The sequence below is a fragment of the Lynx rufus genome, unplaced genomic scaffold (genome assembly GCF_022079265.1).
Source record: "Lynx rufus isolate CCGP_SWC_20201006 ecotype Redwood Valley unplaced genomic scaffold, mLynRuf1.p SCAF_10, whole genome shotgun sequence".
Taxonomy (NCBI): domain Eukaryota; kingdom Metazoa; phylum Chordata; class Mammalia; order Carnivora; family Felidae; genus Lynx; species Lynx rufus.
Genome location: NW_025814824.1, coordinates 82511486 through 82535770, shown reverse-complemented (window position 1 = coordinate 82535770; position 24285 = coordinate 82511486). Strand labels below are relative to the sequence as shown.

The window sequence follows — 24285 nt, the reverse complement described above, 5'->3', positions numbered from 1 at the left end:
CAACGTGGGGCTTATGACCCTGAGATCAAGAGTCACATGCTGTACTGACTGAGCCAGCCAGGCACCCCTATTTAATTTTAATTTATTTAAATTTATTTATTTAAATTTATTTATTTATTTATTAATGTTTATTCATTTTTGAGAGAGAGCAAGCATGAACAGGTGAGAGTGGCAGAGAAAGAGGGAGACACAGAACTTGAAGCAGGCTCCAGGCTCTGAGCTGTCAGCACAGAGCCTGACATGGGCTTGAACCCACGAATGGTGAGATCATGACCTGAGCCGAAGTCAGACGCTTAACTGACTGGGCCACCCAGGTGCCCCTTCATTTATTTAAATTTAAATAGCCACATGTGGCTAGTGTCTATTGCATCAGAGAGTCCAATGTTGTGTGTTTTCTGCCTCTATCTCCGCGTGGTTCTTCAAAGATGAGCCCCGTCTATAGAGGGCAGTGTCATTTGTGGCCCAGAACACTGGGTTAGGAGTCACACCAGAGTTCAATTTCAGCTGTGCCCTTGGTGACTCTGGGTAATTCACTTCCTTATCTGGGCTCAATATCTTCTGTTCTCTTCAGGGGGTGCAGCGAGTGGATCAATAGAGCTAAGGGTGTAAACTGTGAAGGGCTACCCATTGTTCATACAGGGGCCAATCCACATCCCTTTACCAAGAATGACAGAGTGCTGTGCCAAGGGTGTCTTCCCGAGATGCCTCTTCAGAAACCCTTTGAGAACCAGATCTGTCCCCCTCTGTTGGCTGTTCCCTTCTCTGTGGGGCCCTTCAATGTTATTTGATTAATGTACATTGGCCTCTAGCCCCACAGGGGTAGGGCAGTGTAGCTGTTTTCTTGCTTTTATATCTCTAGGGACTAGCACATACTAGGTTCTCAGTAAATATTTGTGCAATGAATGGATGAAACAAGTGCTAGTATCTGAACTTAGGTGTGATTTAAAAGCTCACCGAATTCTGTAAGTTTACAATATCTAATATTTTACCTTTTTTATAGCAGTGGAAATATTGGAAAATAACCAAATACCCAACATAGGGGGCTGGTTTAATTAAATGATTCTTTAAAAAAACTTTTTTTTAATGTTTATTTTTGAGAGAGAGAGACACAGAGAGAGAGAGAGGGGGGGAGAGAGAACAAGTGGGGGAGGGGCAGAGAGCGAGGGAGACACAGAATCTGAAGCAGTAATCTGAAGCAGGTTCTGTGTGTCAGCACAGAACCTGATGCGGGCTCAAACACATGAACCATGAGATCATGACCTGAGCTGAAATCGGACATTTAACTGACTGGGCCTCCCAGGTGCCCCTAATTACATGATTCTTAAGATGTGTTATGCCAGAGAGTATTCAATGCCACAATAAATGGTATATTTACTTTATATTGTTTAATGAAAAAATAAAAACTGAAGGTATACTATAATTTTACTTTGTAAAAGTTATATATTTATATGCATAGGACAAGTTTGGAACTATATATATATATATATATATGAACAATGATTACTATCACTGGGTGGGATTAAGAGGTGAAACACTTACTTTTCTTTCTTTCTTCCTTCTTTGTTTTTGAGAGAGAGATAGCTCAAGCAGGGGAGGGGGAGGGATAGAGAGAGAGGGAGAGAGAGAATCTCAAGCAGTCTCCACACCCAGTGTGAAGCCTGACGGTGGGGCTCAATCTCATGACCGTGAGATCATGACCTGAGCCAAAATAAAGACCTGGATACTCAACTGACTGAGCCACCCAGGTGCCCCTTATTTTTCTTTCTAAAACATCTATTTGATTTAAAAAAATGTATCTAATATTTCCAAAAAAAAGCAAAAATGTAGAGACTGTAGATCAATGGTTGCCTGTGGCTGGGAGTGGGAATGGGATTAACAGTAAATGAGTCTGAGGGATTTTATGGAGAATCTGTAAATGTTCTACAACTGATTTGATTTGCATCACTTGGTAACATTACTAAAAATCCTTGATCTGTGCACTTGAAATGCATGAATTTTTATGATATGTAAATATGCCTCAATAACATTAAAAAGTCTTTCTTTCTTTTATATATATTTACAGATATTCTTTTTTTTTAAGTTTATTTATTTTGAGAGAAAGAGATGTGGGGGGGTTGCAGAGAGAGAGAGAGGGAGAGAGAGAATCACGAGCAGGCTCTGCACTGTCATTGCGAAGTCTGTTACAGGGCTTGAACTCATGAACTGTGAGATCATGACCTGAGTGAAAATCAGGAGTCGGACTCTTAACTGACTGAACCACCTAGGTGCCTCTATTTATATGTATCTTTAAAAAAATTAAAGCAACGCACAAGTATTTAAAGTGCTCTATTCCCACAGCTAGCTCTACTTTCAAAGCATAACAGTAGTAGTTGGTGTTTAACCCTGTCTAGCCTTTTTTTCTACACAGAATCCAAGGATAACATACACATTATAGATACATAATTTTTTGCAACTCTCTTCTCTCTCTAGACATACACTGTAGGGCACGATAAAGTTAACAGTAGCTGCTCTGGGATATGGGATTAGGGGTGGAGGGAGTCAAATGGGGGTGGGAAGGGAGAGGCACACTTGAAAGTTTTAGTTTCTTTACTTTCCTATCATTTGCATGTTTTTGTTTTTTTGGTCAGGAATGTTTGGAGTTATCAACCCAATAAAGATATTGGAATAAGTGATACCATTGAATGCTTCATGCCATGCCGTCCACCTATTTAAAACAATTTAGAAATTAATCTAGTGCCAGGCACTATACTGAGTGCCTGAGATATACTGTCTCATTGAATCCTTATAACAATCCTACGAGGTATGCAATACTAAGGCCTCACTTGACAGATGAGTTAACTAAGACCTGGAGAGACTGATTCACCAAGGTCGCACAGCTAGTATGCACAGACCCCAGACCTGTATACCACAGCATCTCTTCTCCCTGAAGCAGATTCATGTTCTTCTTGGAAAGCCCAGCTTTAATGACCTCATTGCATGTGCATGTGTAGTCCTCCCTAACCCACTCATGTCTTCAAGGTGCTTACAGTCTGGGGAGGTGACAGTCAAAACAATTACGATCTAGTGCTATAAGATCTAAGAATCTCAAGGACTCTTTCAGGAGGGTAAAGAAAGGTGAGGGCGATTGGAGGTAGGGGCAGGTGTAGAAAGGGATTTGAGGCCTGGCTCAGGTGGCTCAGAAGTGTTACAGATTCTGGTAACTACAGTGTTGAAGTTCAGTGTGGCTGGAGGGTTAAGGTGGCCTAAAGGAGGGGCAAAGGTAAGGACAAGTAAGTACCTTGAAACTTAAGGCCAGATCACCAAACTTTTTAAGTTGACTTAGAGTATTCATATTTTATTCCGTGAATGACGCAGAGCTGTTAAAATATTTGAATCTGGCGTGTTAGAAAGGGGCCCAGAAGGAGCTGTTGTGGGGGATCCCTCCTCGACTCCCAGCTCTCCAAATCCTGTTGCTGGGTGGTCAGGTCGTTTCTACCCTAGGCTGGGAACTCCTTTGGGGCAAGGACCTTGTGTCATTCACCTGTGCATCTTAACATCCAGCACGGCACCTGGTATGCAGCAGGGGCTCAGTAAGGGGCTGAACTGGCTGGCAGAATGCTGTACCAAGAAAGTGCCCAGGCGTGATTCTGTAAAATAAAAAAGCAAAACTTCATTTCTTCCCTTGCATTGCCCAGGTACGTGTTCAGCCAGTCTGACCCAACTATAAGGAGGTCAGAGAGGTCCTGGCCTCAAACTCAATTCCAGGTAGGTCCACTGGGGTGGGAAAAGGAGAGGTGGTTGCTAAGCTGCAACTTCTGTTCAGTACCTGCTATGTGGTGGGAAAATGCACACCTATTGTCTTTTTCCATGTCTCCAACAGCTCCTAAATCGGAATTATTGACCTAGTTTCCCTTACCATAACACGGACTATCAGAATGGTTCTCTAATTTGGTCAAGGTCACACAGCCGGTAAGTGTAGGAGGGGCGGAGGCTGGGAGAGAATCTTTTAAGTCAAAGCCCACTGGCCTCTCCGTCCTTCACCTGGGGAGGCGTAGCGGAGCCTACTCGGCGGCATAGCCTTTGGGTTTGGGGGGCATTCCGCACCGGGGCGCAGGGCCGAAGAGGCCCGCTTGCCGCGGCATCCGGGAGCCGCTCCCAGATTCGGAAGTTACGAAGTTTCCGTGGATTTCGCTTGCCTCCCTGCGCAGCTCGTCCCCGCTCCGCAGCAGTTACGCCGCTAGCGCAGCAGGGCTCAGGTGCTGCAGCGGGCGGGGGCCTGGCGCCGGGAGAAAGGCGGGGACGCAGCTTACGTAAGCGTCCGCTCGCAGGTGCATGAGGCCTCCACCGGCGTGTGGTCCCTGCGCGCTCCCAGGTGCGCAGTTGGCGCAGGCGGCGGCGCGGCACGGCGCCGGCGGGCGCTGGCTGGCGCTCTCAGGTACGGCAGAGTGCGCGTGGAGGGGGCGCGCAGCGAGCGAAGGGGCGGGCTTTCCGTTCCCCAGCAGCCGCGGGGCCCGCCCCCCGGCTCGGCCAATGGGCGCGCTGGGCGGTGTCACGTGCTCGCCGCCGCCGCCGCCGCCGAAGCGGAGACTGGAGCCGCGAGCGCCACCAGGGCAGCAGCCGCCGCAGCCGCCGCCGCTGGGCAGAGGAGCCGGAGACGCGGGCGGACGAGGTGGCGGCGGCGGCGGAGCGGGAGCGGGGACCGGGCGCGGGCAGAGCGCGGCGGCGCGGGTAGGCTGCGGCGGCGGGGTAGGCGCCTGCGCGGCGGGCCGTCCCGGGCGGGCGGCGGTTAAGGCGGCGGTTGAGGCGGTTGGCGGAGCCGGCCCGGGCCCCGCATTGTTTGTTGTGCGTCCTTAGCAGCGGCGGCGGCGGCCGCGGCGGCCCGGGCGGAGAGCCGGGAGCAATCCTGGCCCCCGTGGCTCCGGCATTGTGGCCGCCGCTGCGGTGCCCCGGTCGCTTCGGGCAAGGGCAGCGGGCAGCCTTCCTCACCTTCGTGGGGACGGGGTCCCGGCCCCGAGCGAGGGGAGGGCGTGGGCAGTGTGGGGGGACCCGGCGCCGGGGGTCTGGGTAGGATGGAGGGCCAGGGGCTCCGGGCAGGTGTTGGAGGACGTTGGGGGCAGGGGCAGGGAGCGAGGCTTCGGGGGGCTGGTGGAGGGTGTGGGCAGACTTGGGAGAATGAAGGGTGGAGGGATCCGGCCCAACGGGGCTGGAGGGCCTTCGGGCAGGTTCGGGGGCCCACTGGGGCCAGGGCGAGTGCGAGAGGGATGGAGGACATTGAGGCGTGTGGGGGGCAGTCTGTGGGGGGTTCGGGAGGGTGTGAGGGAGGCCTTGGGGAAGGTAGGGGCGAGTGTGATGGGCATAGAAGGAGAAGATTAGGGACTCGAGGGAGGAGTAGAAGAAGCGGATGTCCCGGTTGGGGCTGCGTGTGAGGGGCAGGAAGAGGGGGCAGATAGAAGGAAGGCCACCGGACAAATGTGAAGAGAAATGTGGAGGAAGGTGCCCAGGTAGGGGCTAGTGTGGTGGGGAGAGAGGGACCGGAGGTGTCTAGGGAACTCTGGAGTGATGGTGAGGGAAATGGAGGTTTCCAGGCAGGAGGTGTGTGTGAGGGTAGGCCCAGAGGCTTCTGGAGACCTGTGAAGGATGTGAGGACTGTATCTGGCCAGCAGGTGTGTAGGGGAGACAGGAAGGAGGCAGGAGAGTGTTGAGGCTGGACAGGTGGGCCATGTGAAGGAAGGGCATGTTAGAGGAGAAGGCAGGTGTTAGTGTTGCTCTGGGGAGATCAGTATGGGGGGGAAGGAGGAAGGTGATTGGAACAGGGCCAGAGTTTGAGAGAAGTGAGGACAGTAGAGTAGGGTGATGGGCAGTGACAGGAGATGTCTGGACAGGAGGTGTGCAGGGTATTTAGCGGGTAGCAGGAGAAGTGAGTGAAATGGAGGGTGTTCTTGTGGGAAGTATAGATGTAGGTGGGGGAGCAGAAAGAGGAAACTTTGGGGTTGGACATCAGAGCGGACAAGTGGAGTGGGGTATGTGTGAGGTAGAGGGCCAGAGGTGTGAGGGGTGAGGGGAATGTTCTTGGAGTGGCTGCTGAGGTACGAAAACAGATGGAAGGAAATGTTTTGGGGGCAGGAAGTGTGGAGGGAAGTTGGGGAGGAGGGGGGTGGTACGTGTGTGAAGGGAAATCAGTAGAGGGAGGTGGTAGGGGATGGGTTGGGAGGGGAGGGATGCAGGTCTAGAGTACAGTATGTAGAGAGAGGGAAGTGTGGCTTGGGGGTGCTAGATTTTGTCTGGTAGAAGGGGTTAGGCAGGGAAGAGACAAAAGAAAGGCGGGGAAGACAGGATATTTTTGGATAGAGGATGTAGAAGAATGCATAGTATCTATAATGGGGTAAAAGAAGAGCAAGGTAGGGAGGTGTGTGAATGTGTCTGTGACTAGGAAGGGGTAGGTTCTGTATGGTATTGGGGTGGTGGTAATGGAAGCAGATTGCCTAGGTTTAGGGGCAGGAAATAGACTATTCAGGTTGGAGGGAGTTAGGAAAACAGGTTGCTTAAAAGAGAATGAAGGAGCAGGATGCTGAAAAGTGAGAGATTGGAGCACTTTGAGTCTTGAGAAATTAAGAGAGCCAAAAATTTTAGGTCACTGGAAATATAAGAAAAGGCAGAGTGCAGAAGTTGGAAAAACAAAAAGCAAAACAAAAGAGAGGGAATTACATTCTAGGCATAGAACTGAAGTGTGTGTGTGTGTGTGTGTGTGTGTGTGTGTGTGTGTGTGTGTGTGTATGTATCCTGGAATGATATTAATGAAAAAATGGAGGACATTAAGCCCTTGTACCATACCTGAAAGTTCACACCTCTAGGATCGGAGAGATCAAGAAGCCCGATTTTAGTTCCAGAACTCTGTGAATGGGGAAGGGATAAGGGAGAGCTCGGTAGTACACACTCCCAAGTTTGGAGGAGGTGTGTGGTGGGATATTGTCCTAGCACATTGGCCTGACAAGTGGGCAAGTAGAAGAGCCATCCAGGGTTGTTTGGAGTGTACCACAAGTGAATAGAAATAGGATTGCAGCAGGTGCAGGGCAGATGTCTTTGTGAAGATACTGCAAGAGAGCAGGGCCCGGTGTCAGTAGCCTTTGAAGGCTATGTATCAGGGAGGAAGGGATACCTTGGTGCAGTGTCTCAGCTTCCCTGGTGCTTTCTGGGTAATGGGGCAGTTTTCAGGCTTTGAGTGATGTAATATCTGAGTCCCATGCTAGAGGCAGACAGAGGTAATGTACATCCAGCTCCTAAAAGTGGCAGCAATGGAGCTCTGAGATTCTTTAACTCCCTTTCAGGGTGCAAAGAGCTGATCCTGGTTTGTCGACTTTTTCTCCCAAATAGTGGAAGAAAAATTTAGTTGGAGGCTGTTGGATTTTCTGGTATTTTGATTTGAGTTAGGGAGTATAGTGTTAGCTTTATTGAGGAAAGACTTTTGGGGTTGTGTGGACATGAAGCCAATCAGCTTGCCAAACACATAGGAAATAACCTTCAGGGGTTTGAGCACAGATATTTCAGTGCAGGTCTCATTCAGTGTTCTGTGGCTTGTGTTAGATTCTTTGGGATTTGGAAGGATTAAGGAAACTACTTTGAGACTGCCTTAGTAAGCAGGGTTTTCTAGAATCTTGAAAAACGATTTCCCTTTTGACAGTAGAAAATTCAGTCCTGTCAGATTTTGCAAAAAAATAAATTATTTCATCATGTTGCAGAAATAACTTCAATTATCGCTTTGAGAGCTTCATGTAGTGTGTAATGTAGTACCTAGTATGATTTCAAATAAAAGGGCTGCTTTGATACCTTGGGAAGCTTCCTGGGTTGATTAGTTTTCTCCGTTTGTCAATTTAGGAAGTATCTTAATGCAGCCATTGTATGTTCAGATAAAAAGTTTGAGTGGAAATGGGAACCTTGCCTAAATATAATGAGGGCTGAGCAGAATAACACATTTTAAGTAATCTGAATCTGTAAATATAAATATTTAAAAAATAAACTGGGAGCTAATCATTTTTAAAATCCAAGCTTGAAGTGCATCATGAAGGCAACAAAATAATGCTCTGAAGGCATTGCTATAAGATTTTATTTTTGGAGGGAAAGGTTTTTAAAGTATAATACACCTTTCATTGAAATTCTTTGCAGTATTTTGAGATTTGATTTTTGTATAGAACGTAATCATAAGGAACATGTTTGACCCCTTTGGCTCCCTGGCAGAGAATTTGAGGAGTAGGGTATAAGATGAATAGAGTGACCTTTGAAAATTTTCTCCAATATGGCTATTGTTTCCTCCTTGTATTTTTTAAGTCCATCGTGTTAGTTCATTTTATTGATTTGGGGCAAGCAGTACTTTCTTGCTCTGAATACTCAATTCTGGAATAGTGTTCTGATTATATGTATTGTTCCGTGAAATTCTGTGGTTTGAGATACATTGTAGGCACTTGAAAATACTGTCCTAAGTTTATGAACCAAGGAAAGCAGGTTATTTAGACTTTGTAGGCTAAATAATTGGGTCTGGTTTTATTTTCGCTGTTGACTTGCTGGACAAGATACTTAATCCCTTAGTGCTTGTTTTTCCTCCAGAAACCTGACTCTATCTACCTCCCATGAGAATTGAGATGGTTTATATAAAACAAGTTTAAGTCTTTCAGGAAGATTACAAGTATGAAAATACAGGGAATAGATGTTATTTCTTTGGTTCCTTTTTTCTTCTTAGCGTGGTCAAGTAATAATTGGTACTTCAGAATTTGGTGTTAGGCGGATTAATTTGTAGTGAGAAACTTGGATAGAGATGAAACTTCTGTGAATGTCAGAGATGTCTGCAAATTGAAATTTGTTCATTCTTGCTCTACTGTCTCTATCTTTCCTGGCTCATTTTTGCAGTTGAGTGTTGGTGCTGATTTGAATTCTTGCATATGAGCAGAAGATTGTGAGAGACATTCTGCGTTGTGGCTGTAGCCTGAGATTGCTTCTAAGCGCGAATTTTCCAGGGATGGAGCACTTCTGTCACTCAGTGAATTCACTTCCTAAATCAGGAATAATAAATACATTTTCCTAGGTATTTTGCAGGAAGTCAGCTAATTCTAGGTGACTTGAACAGGAGAATAAAGCTATTCCTCTTCCAGTGGCATTAAGCCTTCTTTTGTTATTACTGTTTTTTGTACTTTTTAATTTATTTTGAGAGAGAGAGCGTTTGGGGAAGGGGCAGAGAGAGAGAGGGAGAGAGCAAGAGTATCCCAGGTAGGCTCCACACTGTCAGCAGAGAGCCCATCGTGGGCTCGAACTCACAAACCAACAGATCATGGACCTGAGCTGAAATCAGGAGTCCCACGCTTAACTGACTTAGCCACCCAGGTGCCCCATTAAACCTCATTTTTACGATTTATTGAATACTTTTTCCTTTTTCAAGTTTTAATTCTCAAATTATTACCTATTCTTTTGGCATTTCTGACAGGTTATATACACTGTTTGAGGAGGAATGATATTTAAATGCTTTAAAAATGTTTATTAGTTGGGTGCCTGGATGGCTCAGTTGGTTAAGTGTCTGACTTTGGCTCAGGTCATGATTTCACAGTTCGTGAGACAGCTCAGAGCCTGGAGCCTGCTTCAGATTTTGTGTCTCTGTCTCTCTCTGCCCCTCTGTGCTTGCGCGCTCTCTCTCTCTCTCTCTCTCTCTCTCTCTCTCTCTCCCTTCCTCAAAAATAAATGAATATTTAAAAAAATGTTTATTAGTTGTAAAAAGTCTTCAAAATGCTGGTTGTGATTGACATTACAAAAATGTAAATAGTAAGTTGCTTTTTAGACCTTAATTTAGTTGGGCTTGATAATTCCCAGTCCCGATAATAGTCTTTCTGTGCTAGGTGACTTTCTTTTCTCTTTTTTTTTGAGGCGCAGAGGGAGAGGGAGAGAATCTTAAGCAAGCTAGCGCAGAGCCCAATGCAGGGCTTGATCTCATGACTGTGAGATCATGACCTGGGCCAAAATCAAAGTCAGATGCTCAACCAACTGAGCCACCCAGGCGCTCTGATCTATTTTTTTTTTTTTTTTAAGATTTTATTTTTAAGTAATCTCCACATCTAATGTGGGGGGGTCAAACCCATAACCGCAATCAAGAGTCCCATACTCCACCAGCTGAGCCAGCCAGGTGCCCCGCTGATCTGTTCTTTACTCTCTTATATAAGGTTTGGACCCCTCCCCGTTACCCATCTTACTGCTCTTTGTTTTCATTTGTTTTGCATAGTTCCTTTCATTGGAAAATTAGTTGTTTTTAAAAATTTGTTCAACTGTGGAAAATCTGTTTCTGACAGGTAATTATGAGAGGCTTCATAATCCAGTCTAATTTTAGAAAACTTTATTGAGAAATGTAAGTTAAATTTATGTCAGTTAAAACAGAAAAGAGTAAAGTAATGAGGCCAAATTAGTGGTGATATAAATATTTAAATGGTTTGAGCCTGAAAGATCTGCAAGTCTGTAACTTTTAGGTCTTGCATTGAATAGTGAGGTAACCACATGACCTGGATTGTCACTTTCATGCCTAATCTAACGCAGATCTTGTTTGAAGGGTCCTTGAAGTACATCTTTTTTGAGGAGTATGGTGTTTGTGTCACAAAAGACATTCCATATACGTGTGTTGCTGTGTGAATGAATGCCATCCTAAATTTTAGTTATTTGATACTAAAATTCTCTTAACTTATGACATAGCTAACACTGTGTAGAACATCTGCTTTCTTTAGTTAACTTTAGCACAACTTGAAGGGTTATAGTTCATTATATCCATTATAAAATCACAGCCTTGCATTGTGTGACTTCATGGTTCATTTCCACTTGAAGAGTGAGAATTCTGCAGCATGTTGTGTAATAAATTCTGAGGCGTTTCTGGGTCATGGATAAGATGTAGTTTCTTAATGCACCTGCAGAATTTCCTGTTCTTTGCAGTTTTCCAGGTACCAGGACTTTACACAATATCCTATCGGGCAGATCAGCGTTTTGCTTATAAATTGAATTTAACCATATTAATACAGTTGGCATAAAGCGAATAGTAATTGTCCTAAAGACTGTCTAGATTTCTTTTTTTAATCATGCTTACCTGTTCTACCAGTTTAATTCAGCAAACATGCATTGACTTTAGGCTCAAAGGCATGTTTTGTGCCAGAACGAAGATTTTTTAGTAGGGCCTAATAATACTCTTTTGAGTAAAGAATAGATCCTTCCCTAGGTAGATTGACCCTTAATGTGAAAATGGGGTCTGTGTCTTTGGTTACCAATGTTCAGTTGGCATAACTGAAAATCAGTGTACTTTAAAAGATAGATGGGTAGTGACCTGATAAAGAGATGATTTGTTTCTAACAGGTAAAATGGAGGCAGTTTATTCTTACGATGTTTATAACTCCAAATAAACCTAAAAGTCCTCAAACATTGGATCTAATCACAGACTTTTGTGTGACTTAGACAACCTACATTTTAACCTAATGAAGTACAGAGTAATGAGTAGCTCTTGACTTAACTCTGGAAAATTCAGTTTTAGTTAGCAAAGCTAGTGAACCAGAGGGGAAAGGTGTTACAATTTTGATAATGTAGGTTAGTGGCTGCAGAGAGTAACATCTGGAGCCCTTGGTATGCATATTTTCAGTTGTTTTTGAAGCTGTAAATAGGCTTTTAATGTCAAGGTTAGTATGGAAGAACAGGTATGAAACATATTAGTGATGAGGTGCTGTCTTGGGGCACGTGCGTGGCTCAGTCAGCTGAGCATCAGACTCTTGATTTTAGCTCAAGTCATAATCCCATGGTTGTGGGATTAAGCCCTGTGTTGGGCTCTTTATTGAGCATGGGACCTGCTTGAGATTCTCTTTCTCTCCTGCCCTCTCCCCCTGCTCGTGCGCCCTCTCTCTCTAAAATAAAAAAAAAATTTTTTTAAATGTGGTATCTAAAAGATAAGTATTAACTGTGATGCTCTCATATGCCAGCTTTGTGGTAAATGTTGTGGAATTATACAAAATTGGCTTTTGAGGGGTGCCTGGCTGGCTCAGTCGGTAGCATGCATCTCTTGATCTTGCGGTTGTAAGTTTGAGCCCCATGTTGGGTGTAGAGATTACTTAAATAAAATCTTCAAAATTGGCTTTTGAAATTGGTCAGTATTATTGTTTGGTAGTGTTCCTTATTTCTAGAGCTCAGGTTTCACATACCTGGACTTTGGTCTCTGTTGTAGTTGTATAATGTGGGTGGACAGCACAGTGTTACATTTGGAGAAATGGAGGTCCAAAGAGTTGACTCTAGAGCAGAGATAGGCAGACTCTCAGAACACTGTTTGAGAGATTCCATATCAAATACCTGTTGGTTCCCAAATTTGGCCAGGAAGGTTGATGGCCGGGCAAATTTGAAACCTGCCTGTTTGAGTCAAGCCTGTCAAGTCAAGTCAAGTCAATGCGTGGCCTTCCTAGGAAATTTGGGGTCCTAGGATTATGCAGTAGTAATCTAAAGAAAGTGGCTAGCTAGCACTTGAGTGGACTCTCCTTTTCTGTATGCCTGAGTGTAACCTTGACTGCTGTATTGGACAGTAGAATGTTGTTGACACCAGAAGACCTGGCTTTGAGGTCTGATCCTGTTATTTATTAGTTGTAGATCTCTCTCCTCATGTATAAAATTGGAATAAAACCCTTAATTACAGAGTTATAGTGAGGATTAGAGAAGAAAACTGTAAGCTCTGAAGCACATAACTTTTTTTTTGAAGGGAGGATTGAGGAGAAATTAAGGGCAAGCTTTGAAGTAATGAGAAAAATTTGACTCAGAAGGACCTGGATTTTTATTTTTTTATCATGACATTTTCGAATGTACATGAAAGAGAATAGTGAACTTCCATACACCCGTCAGCTAGCTTCAACAATTACTGGCATTTTGCTGCTTTTGTTTCATCCGTTCCTCACAATTACTTTCTGTTGTTGTTTTTGTTGGAGTATTTACAGCAAATCTTAGACATCATATTCTTACATCCGTAAATACTTCAGTATGTATTTCTAACAGATAGGAATCTAAAAAAGACATAACCACAAAACTTTTAATTGTCTAAATTAACTATAATTCCTTATCTAATGCTCAGGAGGAGCTGGATTTGAAACATAGCTCTACCACTCACCAGTTTTGTGTGTTGATCAAATTACTTGCTCTCTCTGAGCTTCTGGTTCCTTATCTGTAACATAAAGATAATACCTCATGAAGTTATTTTGAGCTTAAATGAAGGAACAGGAAAGCCCTAACATGAACGTTCTCAGTAAATGGCCCAATCTCTCTTCTGAGCCTCCTGTGGCATGTAAATTAGTACTATGGGCTTGCCCTCCTTCCTTCTTTAGTATCACAAACAGATACTCTGGAATTACTGCCCACTAACCCAGTGAAATTTTTCTTCATTGGGCTCTTTGACCCTCTTAGTGAAACTCTAGAGCAGTTGAAATCCTGTTCGTTCTCCCCCTCCCTCCTGCAACATCATTATTCTCCTGTCTAGTGGCTCATTCTAGTCAGTATATACATGGTGTTACTTTGTTTTTTTAAAACAGTCCTTTCTTGACCACATTGTTTCTTGTAGATACAACCCAATTTCTCAACATCTTGAAAAAGTTGTTTCTACTCATCTCCAGTTCTCCTATTTTCTCCTGAACCTACGGTAGTGAGACTTTCAACCCAATTACTGAAATTGCTCTTGCCGAAACCACCAAGTTGAATTCACTAGACTTGTTAGCAGCATGTGGTGCAGTGGATGTCTCCTTCCTTGAAATACTCTCTGCTCTGGTTTCTGGGACACCATACTCGGCTGATTTTCCTCCTACCTCCTTGGCTTCTCCTTTGTTGGTTCTTCCTCATTACTCCTGTCTTTTGATATTGGACCACTTCATGGAATCTCTTCTCTTTATTCTCATTCATCCCTGGTGATCTCATCCAATCTCTGGCTTTAAATACTGTGTATATGCTGACAGCTCCCAAATTTTTATCTCTGAAACTCCAGACTCGTGTGTTCTACTGCCTGTATGGACACTTCTACTTACGTATTTTATTGGCATCTCAAACTAAACTTATTCCCACCAGACTCCTGATCTTTACCCTGCCCTCTCTTTCTTCTGCCCTCCTTGTAGTCTTCCCCATGTTAGTGAATTGCAACTTCCTCCATCTTTCTAGTTGCTAAGGCCAAAACTAAGAGTCACGCTTGACTCTCTCTCACACACTGTATCTGACCCATCAGGAAATCTTGCCAGTTCTACCTTCAAAATATATTCAGACTCTGACCGCTTTTCATTAACTCTAGTAATTAAGTTTACATCAACTCTTCTGAATTATTACAGAAGAATTATTGGCCCGTTTTTTGCTCTTGCCCCTTTATATTCTGTTCTCAATATCATAGCAAGAATGATCCTTTTAAAAAGGTAAGTCAGATTTTGTTTCTTTCTGGTCACATCCCCTATCTTGCTCAGAATAAGTCCTGTCAAGGTCTTACGCGATCAGATCCCTTTTTCTTTCCTTTCTGACCTCGTCTCCTCTTACTTTTTGCTTATTCCATTCTGGCCACAGTGGCCTTCTTGCTGTTCTTTAATGTGTCAGGCATATGTTCCTATCTCAGGTCCGTCGCACTTGCTGTGTGCCCGCCTAGAATGCTGTTGTTCACATATACACTCACCTCCGTCTTTGTCAGTTTTTGTGCATATTTGCCCATTCTGGTGAGGCCTTCCCTTACCACCCTGTTAAAATGACAGCTCCTCGGGGCGCCTGGGTGGCGCAGTCGGTTAAGCGTCCGACTTCAGCCAGGTCACGATCTCGCGGTCCGTGAGTTCGAGCCCCGCGTCGGGCTCTGGGCAGATGGCTCGGAGCCTGGAGCCTGTTTCTGATTCTGTGTCTCCCTCTCTCTCTCTGCCCCTCCCCCGTTCATGCTCTGTCTCGCTCTGTCCCAAAAATAAATAAACGTTGAAAAAAAAAATTTAATAAAAAAAAATGACAGCTCCTCCATTTCTGGCCCTCCCTCGCCTTCCTTTCCCACCTTCTTTTTCTCATTACCACTTAAACCATTTAACTTACATTTTGTGTATTTATTTTGTTTATTGCCTTTTCCCCTTCACTACAGTATAAGCTCCATAAAGGTGAGGATTAATGCTGGTTTTGTATTCTGTCGATTCTGAGCACCTAGAACAGTGCCTGGCCCTAAGTAAGTCCTTGAGGATTTGTTGAATGAATTATTCTTTTATTAGTTGTAGTATTACTTGGTAAAGATGCTATAATGCTAGCATTTTAGTTGGAATTTCAGGTTTTCCTGTGGAATACTATGTACCTTGAGGTCTTTATGATGTATTTCTGTTTTTCTTCTTTATGAGTATCCTTTCATAAGACTGCTGTTCGTTTTACTATTAATTTGTTCATCATAATTTTCAGTCTTTTAAAAATTATGTATTAAACTTTTTTTTAATGTTTATTTATTTTTGAGAGAGAGAGAGAGAGAGGGACAGAGCATGAGTGGGGGAGGGTCAGAGAGAGGGAGACACAGAATTCAGAGGCTCCAGGCTCTGGGCTGTCAGCACAGAGCCCTGCCTGGGGCTTGAACTCAACTAATTGTGAACCAAAGTCGGACACTTAACTGAATGAGCCGCACAGGTGCTCCAAATCTTTTTTTTCATTTTTATTTTTATTTTTTTGAGAGAAGAGAGAGAGAGAGAGAGAGCTTGTGCATGCATGTGTCCTAGTAGGGAAGGGCAGAGAGGGGGGACAGAGGATCTGAATGGGCTCTGTGCTGATAGCAGAGAGCCCGATGGGGGCCTGAACCAGCAGACCATGAGATTATGACCCGAGCCCAACACCCAGGCCCCCCCAGTTTTGAGTTGTATTATACATTGTGCTAGTTGGATTGGGGGATACAAGAATAAAGTATACATAGACATTGATCTAAGAGCTTAGAGTCTGTTAGGACAGATGATGTGTGTGTGTATGTGCGTGTATATATATGTGTATGTATGTATATATCTGAGTATGTGTGTGTGAGTATATATATGTGTCTGTGTATATATGTATACATATAAATGCATATATATACATATATATGTGTATGTATATATGTATACATATATATGTATATATGTATATATGTATACATATATATGTATATATGTATATTAAAAAATATTTAAGTGTGTGTATGTGTGTGTGTATATACACACTTAAATATTTCTTTGAGAGAGGGATAGAGGAGACAGAGTGTCCCAAGCAGGCTCTGTGCTGTCAGTGCAAATCTGGACTCGGGGCTCAATCTCACAAACCATGAGGTCATGACCTGAGCCAAAATTAAGAGTCAGACACCCAACTGACTGGGCTACCCAGGTGCCCCTATATTTTTAAAGTTTACGTACTTTGATAAAATGGTTCAGGAATTCAGAAGAGCAAGGAATTATTTCTAGCTAAGAGAAGAATAAGGGAGAGACCTCAGAGAGAATGTGACATGTGTATCTGTGTTCAGCCATGGAAAACAAGTAGGATTAGATAATGAGAAAATAGGGAAGAGAATTGCATATGGAGGAAATTGCATTAGCAAAATAAGAATGCTCAAGATTTCTATATGAGAAAGAACAAGTGGTTCAGTAGTTAAAGGTGAGGTAATATGGAACGAATTGGTAAGAATGTGTTTGGAGAGGAATGTTGGAGCCGTTGATAGAAGGCTTGAATGCAAGAGTGAGGAACACAGACTTAGTACTCTATAGTAAGGCTTAATGAAAGGTTTTTGAGCAAGAATGGAGGGATGGCACTATTAGGGCTGTATTTATGAATTTGACAACTTTATGTGAAAAGAGAGGCTGAAACATATACACTAAGATGCTGTTGTAATATTTTGTAGAAAAATGTGATAAAGGTAGTGGAAATAAATGGGTATAGAAGGGATACCTTCAAACTGATGAAACTTGGTAACTGGATGTAAGGGCTAAGGGACAGTCTGCAAAGTTTCAAGCAGGCTAGGGTGCCCTGAAGAGAAGTAGGGAATCCAAGAGAAGTGGGGTTGGGAGGCAGGTTTAGTTTTGGTATTGAGTTTGCAAGTGTGGTTTAGGTGATGATTGGTTTGATAAAAAGAAAATCAGGAATCTTTAGAAAGGATATGCATCTGTGGCTTTATGCTTTCACTTTTTAAAAATGTTTATTTTTGGGAGAGGGAGAGAGGATGAATCTCAGGCAGGCTCTGTGCTTTCATTTTGATACTAACTGCCAGAAAGAGAAGACTTGATTGCTGAATCTATTACTGAGGTCTGAATCTAGATAATTGATTTGGAAAGCTTCTGATAAGGCATCCAAACTTTTGATTTGTAAGTGGCTCTAGTTGCTCTAGGTTGTAAAGTACTTCATGTATTCTCAGCAACTTGTTACAACTTAGATGTCATCCTTTGAGCTTTCAAAAGAAAGCATTAAAAACTGCTTCATGGGCTATGCATATCTAAGCAGTGTCTGTCCCACCCTTTTGAAAACAACAGATTGAGAGTTCCCAACTAAGTCACCTTGATCACTTTGTTGAGATCATGTTGAGTTAAAAGGTTTGCATGATCATGCCAAACCCCCTGTTCTTCCCCTTAGGACTTAGAAGCATATTGGAAGAAGATAAGCCTTCTACCCTAATTAGTGGTAGTTAAGGTGTTAGTTGCCAAAACATGTCTTTAACAACCTACACTTAACAAAATACCAGAAGATATCAGAGGATTTAGCTTCTCTTCCAGTCATATGTAAGAACAGAATAAGATTCCTTTAGATTTATATCTTTTTTCAGAACCTGGGAGCAGGAAGAGTTTTTAACCCAAAGGTCATTTATAGGAAAAAATAAATATTTGCAAAATAATGTTGATTAATGTGTACAATTTTTATTTATAGGCTAATGATGCATTATATTTATATTTTTATACTTAATGCATTTTTAATAGATTAAAAGACATCCTTGAGTTTATCAGTTATAAACTTGTAGTTTACCAGCTTGGTTTAGAATGCTGACCTTGAGATTACCACATTAAGTCATCTCTGAATTAAGTCTTTTCCTTTGTGCTTAGATCATAATGTCAGTGAATGTGATCTTGGCACTGTCATTATAGGGTCTGTTTTTGTTTTCCAGTAAATAGGAGTCAGTAGGACCCAATTACCCTGAAATGAGAAAATCTTCCTGTATAGGATAACACATTTTTCAGCTCACTGGAGGTTTGGTGGCTTTTAGTCAGTCAGATTTGGCATATATTATAGTTAAACTTTTTTTTTTTTAATTTAGGCAATTTTATTTCACATAATTGGTTTGCCAGGAATGTAAAGTATAACATCTTAATCTTATGAGAAACCTGTGAGGTTCTTTTAGCCCTGCTGTGTTCTTTGAGAGATGAAGAACTCAGCATATATCTTGAGTAGTTAAGGGACTTGTCCAAAATCGCACACCTAACTAGTGACAGAGTTGAAGTGAGAGGTGGATATCTTGACCTTCAGGCTTGGGCTCCTTCCACTATGTCAGGCCGCTTCTTTAGAAATGTTGACTAGAAAACCTTGAATAAACTCAGTTTAACTGGTCACATTGCTGGTGTCTAATGATGTTTAAGTAGGAATAATTATGGTATTTTTTTCCTTGTTTCCTCTGAAAATTAATTTTTTTAATTAACTATTTATTTATTTATTTATTTATTTAACGTTTTTATTTGTTTTTGAGAGAGAGAGAGAGAGAGAGAGACAGAGGGAGACAACAGAATCTGAAGCAGGCTCCAAGCTGTCGGCACAGAGCCTGACATGGGGCTTGAACTCACAAGCTGTGAGATCATGACCTGAGCTGAAGTCGGACACTCAACTGACTGAGCCATCCAGGTGCCCCTAAATTAACCATTTTAAACTGAACATTTAGTACATTTACATTATTGCAACCACCACCCTATTTCCAGAACATTTACATCACTCCAAAGTGAAACCCCTGACTCATTAAATAGTGTGAAAATTTTTTAGCAATTAAAATATAAGTCTTTACCATGAAGAGGTTGACAGTAGCAGGTTTGTATTTGTGGTCACCCCTAGTTCTTTGCCACCTGTCTCTGGTTTGTCAGAAATAAAGTGAATCCTCTTTATGTTGATTAGTAATGGATGTATTATACTTACAAACAGTGACAACATTAAGAAAGAGTCAGGCACATAATGATTAACAATAACTAATAGTAGGTATGCGTTATGCATATTATCTCGAATCTTCACACTAGCCCTTATTTATTTATTTATTTATTTATTTATTTATTTATTTATATTCACACTAGCCTTTTTCAGAGCCTTGCTGTATTTCAGATAAGAAAACAGCCTTGTTCAGTAAGTCCAGAATCACTTAATTGGTAAGTTGTGGACCTGGGTTTCAAATCCATGTCTATTTGGTTCCAAAAGCTGGGTATTCTCTTCACTAAATCTGGAAGTAGACAGGCAAAAAGCAACAAATGGAAGGAGTCATCTTGTATAGGGATTTGGTACTGTTTTAGCAGAGCAGTGTATAAAGGAAGGGGAATTGAGTTTGCTGGTTGCAATAGTAGCCACTTTCTCCTGACCGGTTGTGATCTGTATTGCATATAGGGAAAGCAAAATATGAAATAACCTTTGGAACTCTTTAGAGGACATTATAAATGGTTAGAAGAAATCAAAATCTAGCATCTGAGATTTTGTTTTTAGAAATTCTTTTTTTCCCCTGATCATTTATTTTTAGTGAATTACTGGTGTGATTTTAAAATCATAAGTTGATTTGCTTGAGTAGTTAAAAATTAGGCTTTTTAAAATTTTTATTTATTTTTTTAGTTAATTATTAATCTTTAACAGTATTGGAACTCAGTTGACTTCCCATTTTAAGATACTTTTAAAAGTTCATATCATTGAAGAGTAAAATTACATTGGTGTTGAAAGATTTTGTAATTCTACTTTGCCCCAATTTAAAAAACCCCTCCTTTTAGCTTTTTTAAAGTTTGAAAGAATTTTAATAGTTTTTTTTTTTTTTAATTTTTTTTTCAACGTTTATTTATTTTTTGGGACAGAGAGAGACAGAGCATGAACGGGGGAGGGGCAGAGAGAGAGACAGACACAGAATCGGAAGCAGGCTCCAGGCTCTGAGCCATCAGCCCAGAGCCTGACGCGGGGCTCGAACTCACGGACCGCAAGATCGTGACCTGGCTGAAGTCAGGCGCTTAACCGACTGCGCCACCCAGGCGCCCCAGAATTTTAATAGTTTTTAATAGTTTCCAGTCATTCTTCTGAAAGTGGCTAGGAAGTCACTTCATAAACCTTGTTATTTTTCTTTTTTCTTCTTTTTTTAAAACAATTTTAAAATATTTTTTTAATGTTTATTTTTGAGATAGAGTGTGAGTGGCGGAGGGGCGGGGAGAGAGAGGAAGACACAGAATTTAAAGCAGGCTCCAGACTCTGAGCTGTCAGCACAGAGCCCGTCATGGGGCTTGAACCCATGAACTGTGAGATCGTGACCTGAGCTGAAGTTGGACGCCTAATTGGCTGAGCCACCCAGCTGCCCCTTTTTTCTTCCTTTTTTAAAGATTTTATTTTATTATTTGAAAAAAAATTTTTTTAATGTTTATTTATTTTTGAGAGAGAGGGAGAGAGAGACAGAGGGAGAGAGAGAGAGACACAGACACAGAATTGAAAGCAGGCCCCAGGCTCTGAGCTGTCAACACACAGCCCGCGTCACACGGGGCTCAAACCCATGAACTGTGAGATCATGACTTGAGCTGGAGTTGGATGTTTAACCGACTGAGCCACCCAGGTGTCCCTAAATATTTTATTTTTTAAGTAATCTCTACACCTAGCGTGGGGTTTGAGCCCACAACCCCAAGATTGAGTCACATGTTCTACTGACAGAACTCTCCAGGGGCCCCCTTATCTTTTTCCTCCTGTGTTTTGAATGACATGACTTCTCTTCTCTTGGAATAGTTTGCTTCACTATGCTGGGTTTAGGGTAAGAGGGATAGTAAAGTAAAAGATAGCTTCCTGGCTACTTTGGACAGAAGAGATTTTTTTAGGTTATGTGAGCATACATACCGAGAATGTAAGCTATAGCAACAGCAGCCACCTGAAATGACTTGAGTTTAAGTATATTGATAGGTATCCAAAGAAGTATAGATTTTTGACAGTGACCTTGTGACTTTGGTAATATCTAAATAGTAGGTACTTCCATAAATGGATTTCAAGCTTTTAAAAACTTTTATTTAAAAAATTTAAAATGCCTTGTAACTTGGCTCAAACATTACACATTATTTTTCTGTTTTGACCTAGAGATCAAGTTTTATTCATTCTGGAACCAGCCAAAATATGTTGTAAAGAACACAGGCCTTGGAGTTGGTTAGTTTTATTTTCAAAGTCTTTCTCTACCACTTACTAGCTGTAAATGCACATGATACCTCACAATTCTGTAGGATAAGATTAGAGGGTGATGTCTCAAAGGGGCTCAGCACAATGTCTGGCACATACTAAATTGTGTTGTTTGTAACTGTTGCACAATGAAGTCTTAAATTTTGGTAGCTTGGACAAATATCAATGTATGCAAAAACAGTAAAACCTCGGGGCGCCTGGGTGACTCGGTCGGTTAAGCGTCCGACTTCGGCTCAGGTCATGATCTCATGGTCCGTGAGTTCGAGCCCCGCGTCGGGCTCTGTGCTGACCACTCAGAGCCTGGAGCCTGTTTCAGATTCTGTGTCTCCCTCTCTTTCTGCCCCTCCTCTGTTCATGCTCTGTCTCTCTCTGTTTCAAAAATAAATAAACGTTAAAAAAAAATTAAAAAATAAACAGTAAAACCTCATCTCATAATGTACACTGTCCTGCAATCAATACATTTCTTGGATTTTTTTTGTTTCTTTGTGTGTGTTGAAGTGCCGTGTGTCAGTTTTCCCTATTTCCTGTAGCTTGCCCTCCTTTTCTCAGAAATGCTTGGCAAATATGTCCATTGATTATTGTATAATTTACCTCAAAGAATAGATGGTGCTTCCTATAGAGGTTAATGATGAGGCATTTGCTTCCCATAGCAATCCTTCAGTTAGATGTTATTGTGTTGCGTGCTAACAGGTTCTTACCACCTTTAGAGATGTCTGCTGGCAGAATGCCCAAGCTTTTGTCAAAGAAGGAAGGCCTGGTTGCCTGGAATGAAAGGAGTACATAGTGCCTGCTTAGTGTTTATAGTATATTTTATGATGATTGTTAATATTAAGCATGAAGAGCTATATCCTGGTCTATCAATTGTGTTCATTACTTCCCCATTACTTGTATTGCTTCTCTTATTGTGTTCAGAAAAGCAGACAGAGGACCTTTTACTCTACAACTGTAGGGTTGAAGTTGTGATGAATCATAATCCAAGACTATTAGCTATGGAGGGGACTTTGGAGATCAGGTAGACTAACCCTCTTATCTTGTAGATGAGAAAACTGGCTGACGGAAGTTGTGACTTGCTCAAGGACATTGAACAAGTGACAGGTCTGATTTCCAGTCTAGTTGTTACGAAGGTAACCTGGTAGCGTGGAAAGTGTGCTGGACTTTGGAGTCACACAGTCCTGGTTCTGAGTCCTGATTCCACTATTTATTAACAGTGTGACCTTTGACAAGCGCATCTGAGTCTCTTAGCTGCTCTGTTACACATTGTTTGAAGGGTAGTGAAGATTATGAGGTAATGTAAGTAAAGCACAGTGGCTGGCATATGTTACGGGCTCAATAAATGCTGTCTGTTGCATTGTACAGTTTTTCTTGATTACTTAAAACAGGTTGTATAGCTAAGTGATTATTCTTTATGAAATAGGAATCAATGAGAATGGTTGATGTTTTTGCCAAATCCTTTCACTGAAAATCTAAGTAGTTATTCATTGTAGGAGGACTGCTTACTGCAAAAAGAGTGCAGAACATTCATCAAGAGCTTAGTGAATACTGCTCCAAGTTGTACAGTGTCCACACGGTTCCTTTCTGGGTAATTTTTGCATTTCTCAAGTGAAATGGACCTAGTATGAGGAACATCCAAATCAATGTACATGTGGTTAGGCCAGCAGTTCTCAAACTTTTAAACTTGGTACTACTTTACACTCCTTAGAAACTTTTGAGGACTCCAAAGACCTCTTGTTTATGTGTTGTATCTGTTGTTATTTGGATTATTGGAAATTATATCTGATAAAATTTACATATTTATTATTCATTAAAAATACCCATTATATGTTAATATAAATTATATACAAATATGTATATAAATATATATTTTAAGATTTTAGGTTTTGAAGTTTTTGTTTGAAATTACAAAAGTAGTACATGTAAATTAAAATAATATAGAATCAAAGTAAAAAATTATTTCATTCCTGTCATATGCACACTCCAACTCCTGCAGTCAAGAATTTAGCATGTATTCTTCTAGAACTATTTCTATGTGATTATAAATTCTGTCTTTCATACTGCAGATGTTCTTTGGTGAGCTGCTTTTTAGAAATGTGTGTATTTTGGGGCGCCTGGGTGGCGCAGTCGGTTAAGCGTCCGACTTCAGCCAGGTCACGATCTCGTGGTCTGTGAGTTCGAGCCCCGCGTCAGGCTCTGGGCTGATGGCTCAGAGCCTGGAGCCTGTTTCCGATTCTGTGTCTCCCTCTCTCTCTGCCCCTCCCCTGTTCATGCTCTGTCTCTCTCTGTCCCAAAAATAAATAAACGTTGAAAAAAAAAAAAATTTAAAAAAAAAAAAAAAAAAGAAATGTGTGTATTTTATTTTAAATTGTTTTTATTATTTAAAAATTTTTTTTTAATCTTTGTTTATTTTTGAGAGAGACAGAGTGTGAGTGGGGGAGGGGCAGAGAGAGAAGGAGACAGAATCTGAAGCAGGCTTCAGGCTCTGAGCCGTGAGCACAGAGCACAATGCAGGGCTCGAACTCACAGACCATGAGATCATGACCTGAGCCGAAGTTGGACACTTAACTGACTGAGCCACACAGGCGCCCCTTTAAATTGTTTTTAATGTTTGTTTACTTTTGAGAGAGAGAGAGTGAGCATGAGCAGGGGAGGGGCAAAGAGAGCAGGGACAGAAGATCTGAAGTGGGCTCTGTGCTGACAGCCTGATACAGGACTTGAACTCATGAACCGTGAGACCATGACCTGAGCTGAAATCTGATACTTAACCAATCGAGCCACTCAGGTTCCCCCTATTGTATATATTTTAGATGTACAACTTGATTTGATATACATGTACCTAGTGAATGGTTACTTATAGTCAACCTAATTAACATATCTGTCTCTTTTACAGTTACTGTGTGTGCGCGCGCGCGCGTGTGTGTGTGT

At 42.0% G+C, this 24285-nt stretch overlaps 2 protein-coding genes across 3 annotated transcripts in view; one reads left to right on the top strand and one right to left on the bottom strand.

The window, feature by feature from the left end:
* Positions 1 to 3990: 3990 nt before the first annotated feature.
* Positions 3991 to 24285, bottom strand: part of LOC124524714 (translation initiation factor IF-2-like) — a 32285-nt gene continuing 11990 nt past the window's right edge. Inside the window, exons 2-3 of the mRNA XM_047097106.1 lie at positions 4453 to 5395; positions 3991 to 4407 (exon numbers count right to left, since the gene is read on the bottom strand). Coding sequence (XP_046953062.1) covers positions 3991 to 4407; positions 4453 to 5395 — 1360 coding nt within the window. The remainder of the gene's footprint in view (positions 4408 to 4452; positions 5396 to 24285) is intronic.
* STRBP (spermatid perinuclear RNA binding protein) overlaps positions 4667 to 24285 on the top strand; it is a 153123-nt gene continuing 133504 nt past the window's right edge. For both annotated transcript variants that reach the window (XM_047069202.1, XM_047069198.1), the window contains exon 1: positions 4667 to 4707. The gene's annotated coding sequence lies outside the window, so the exon portion shown is untranslated. The remainder of the gene's footprint in view (positions 4708 to 24285) is intronic.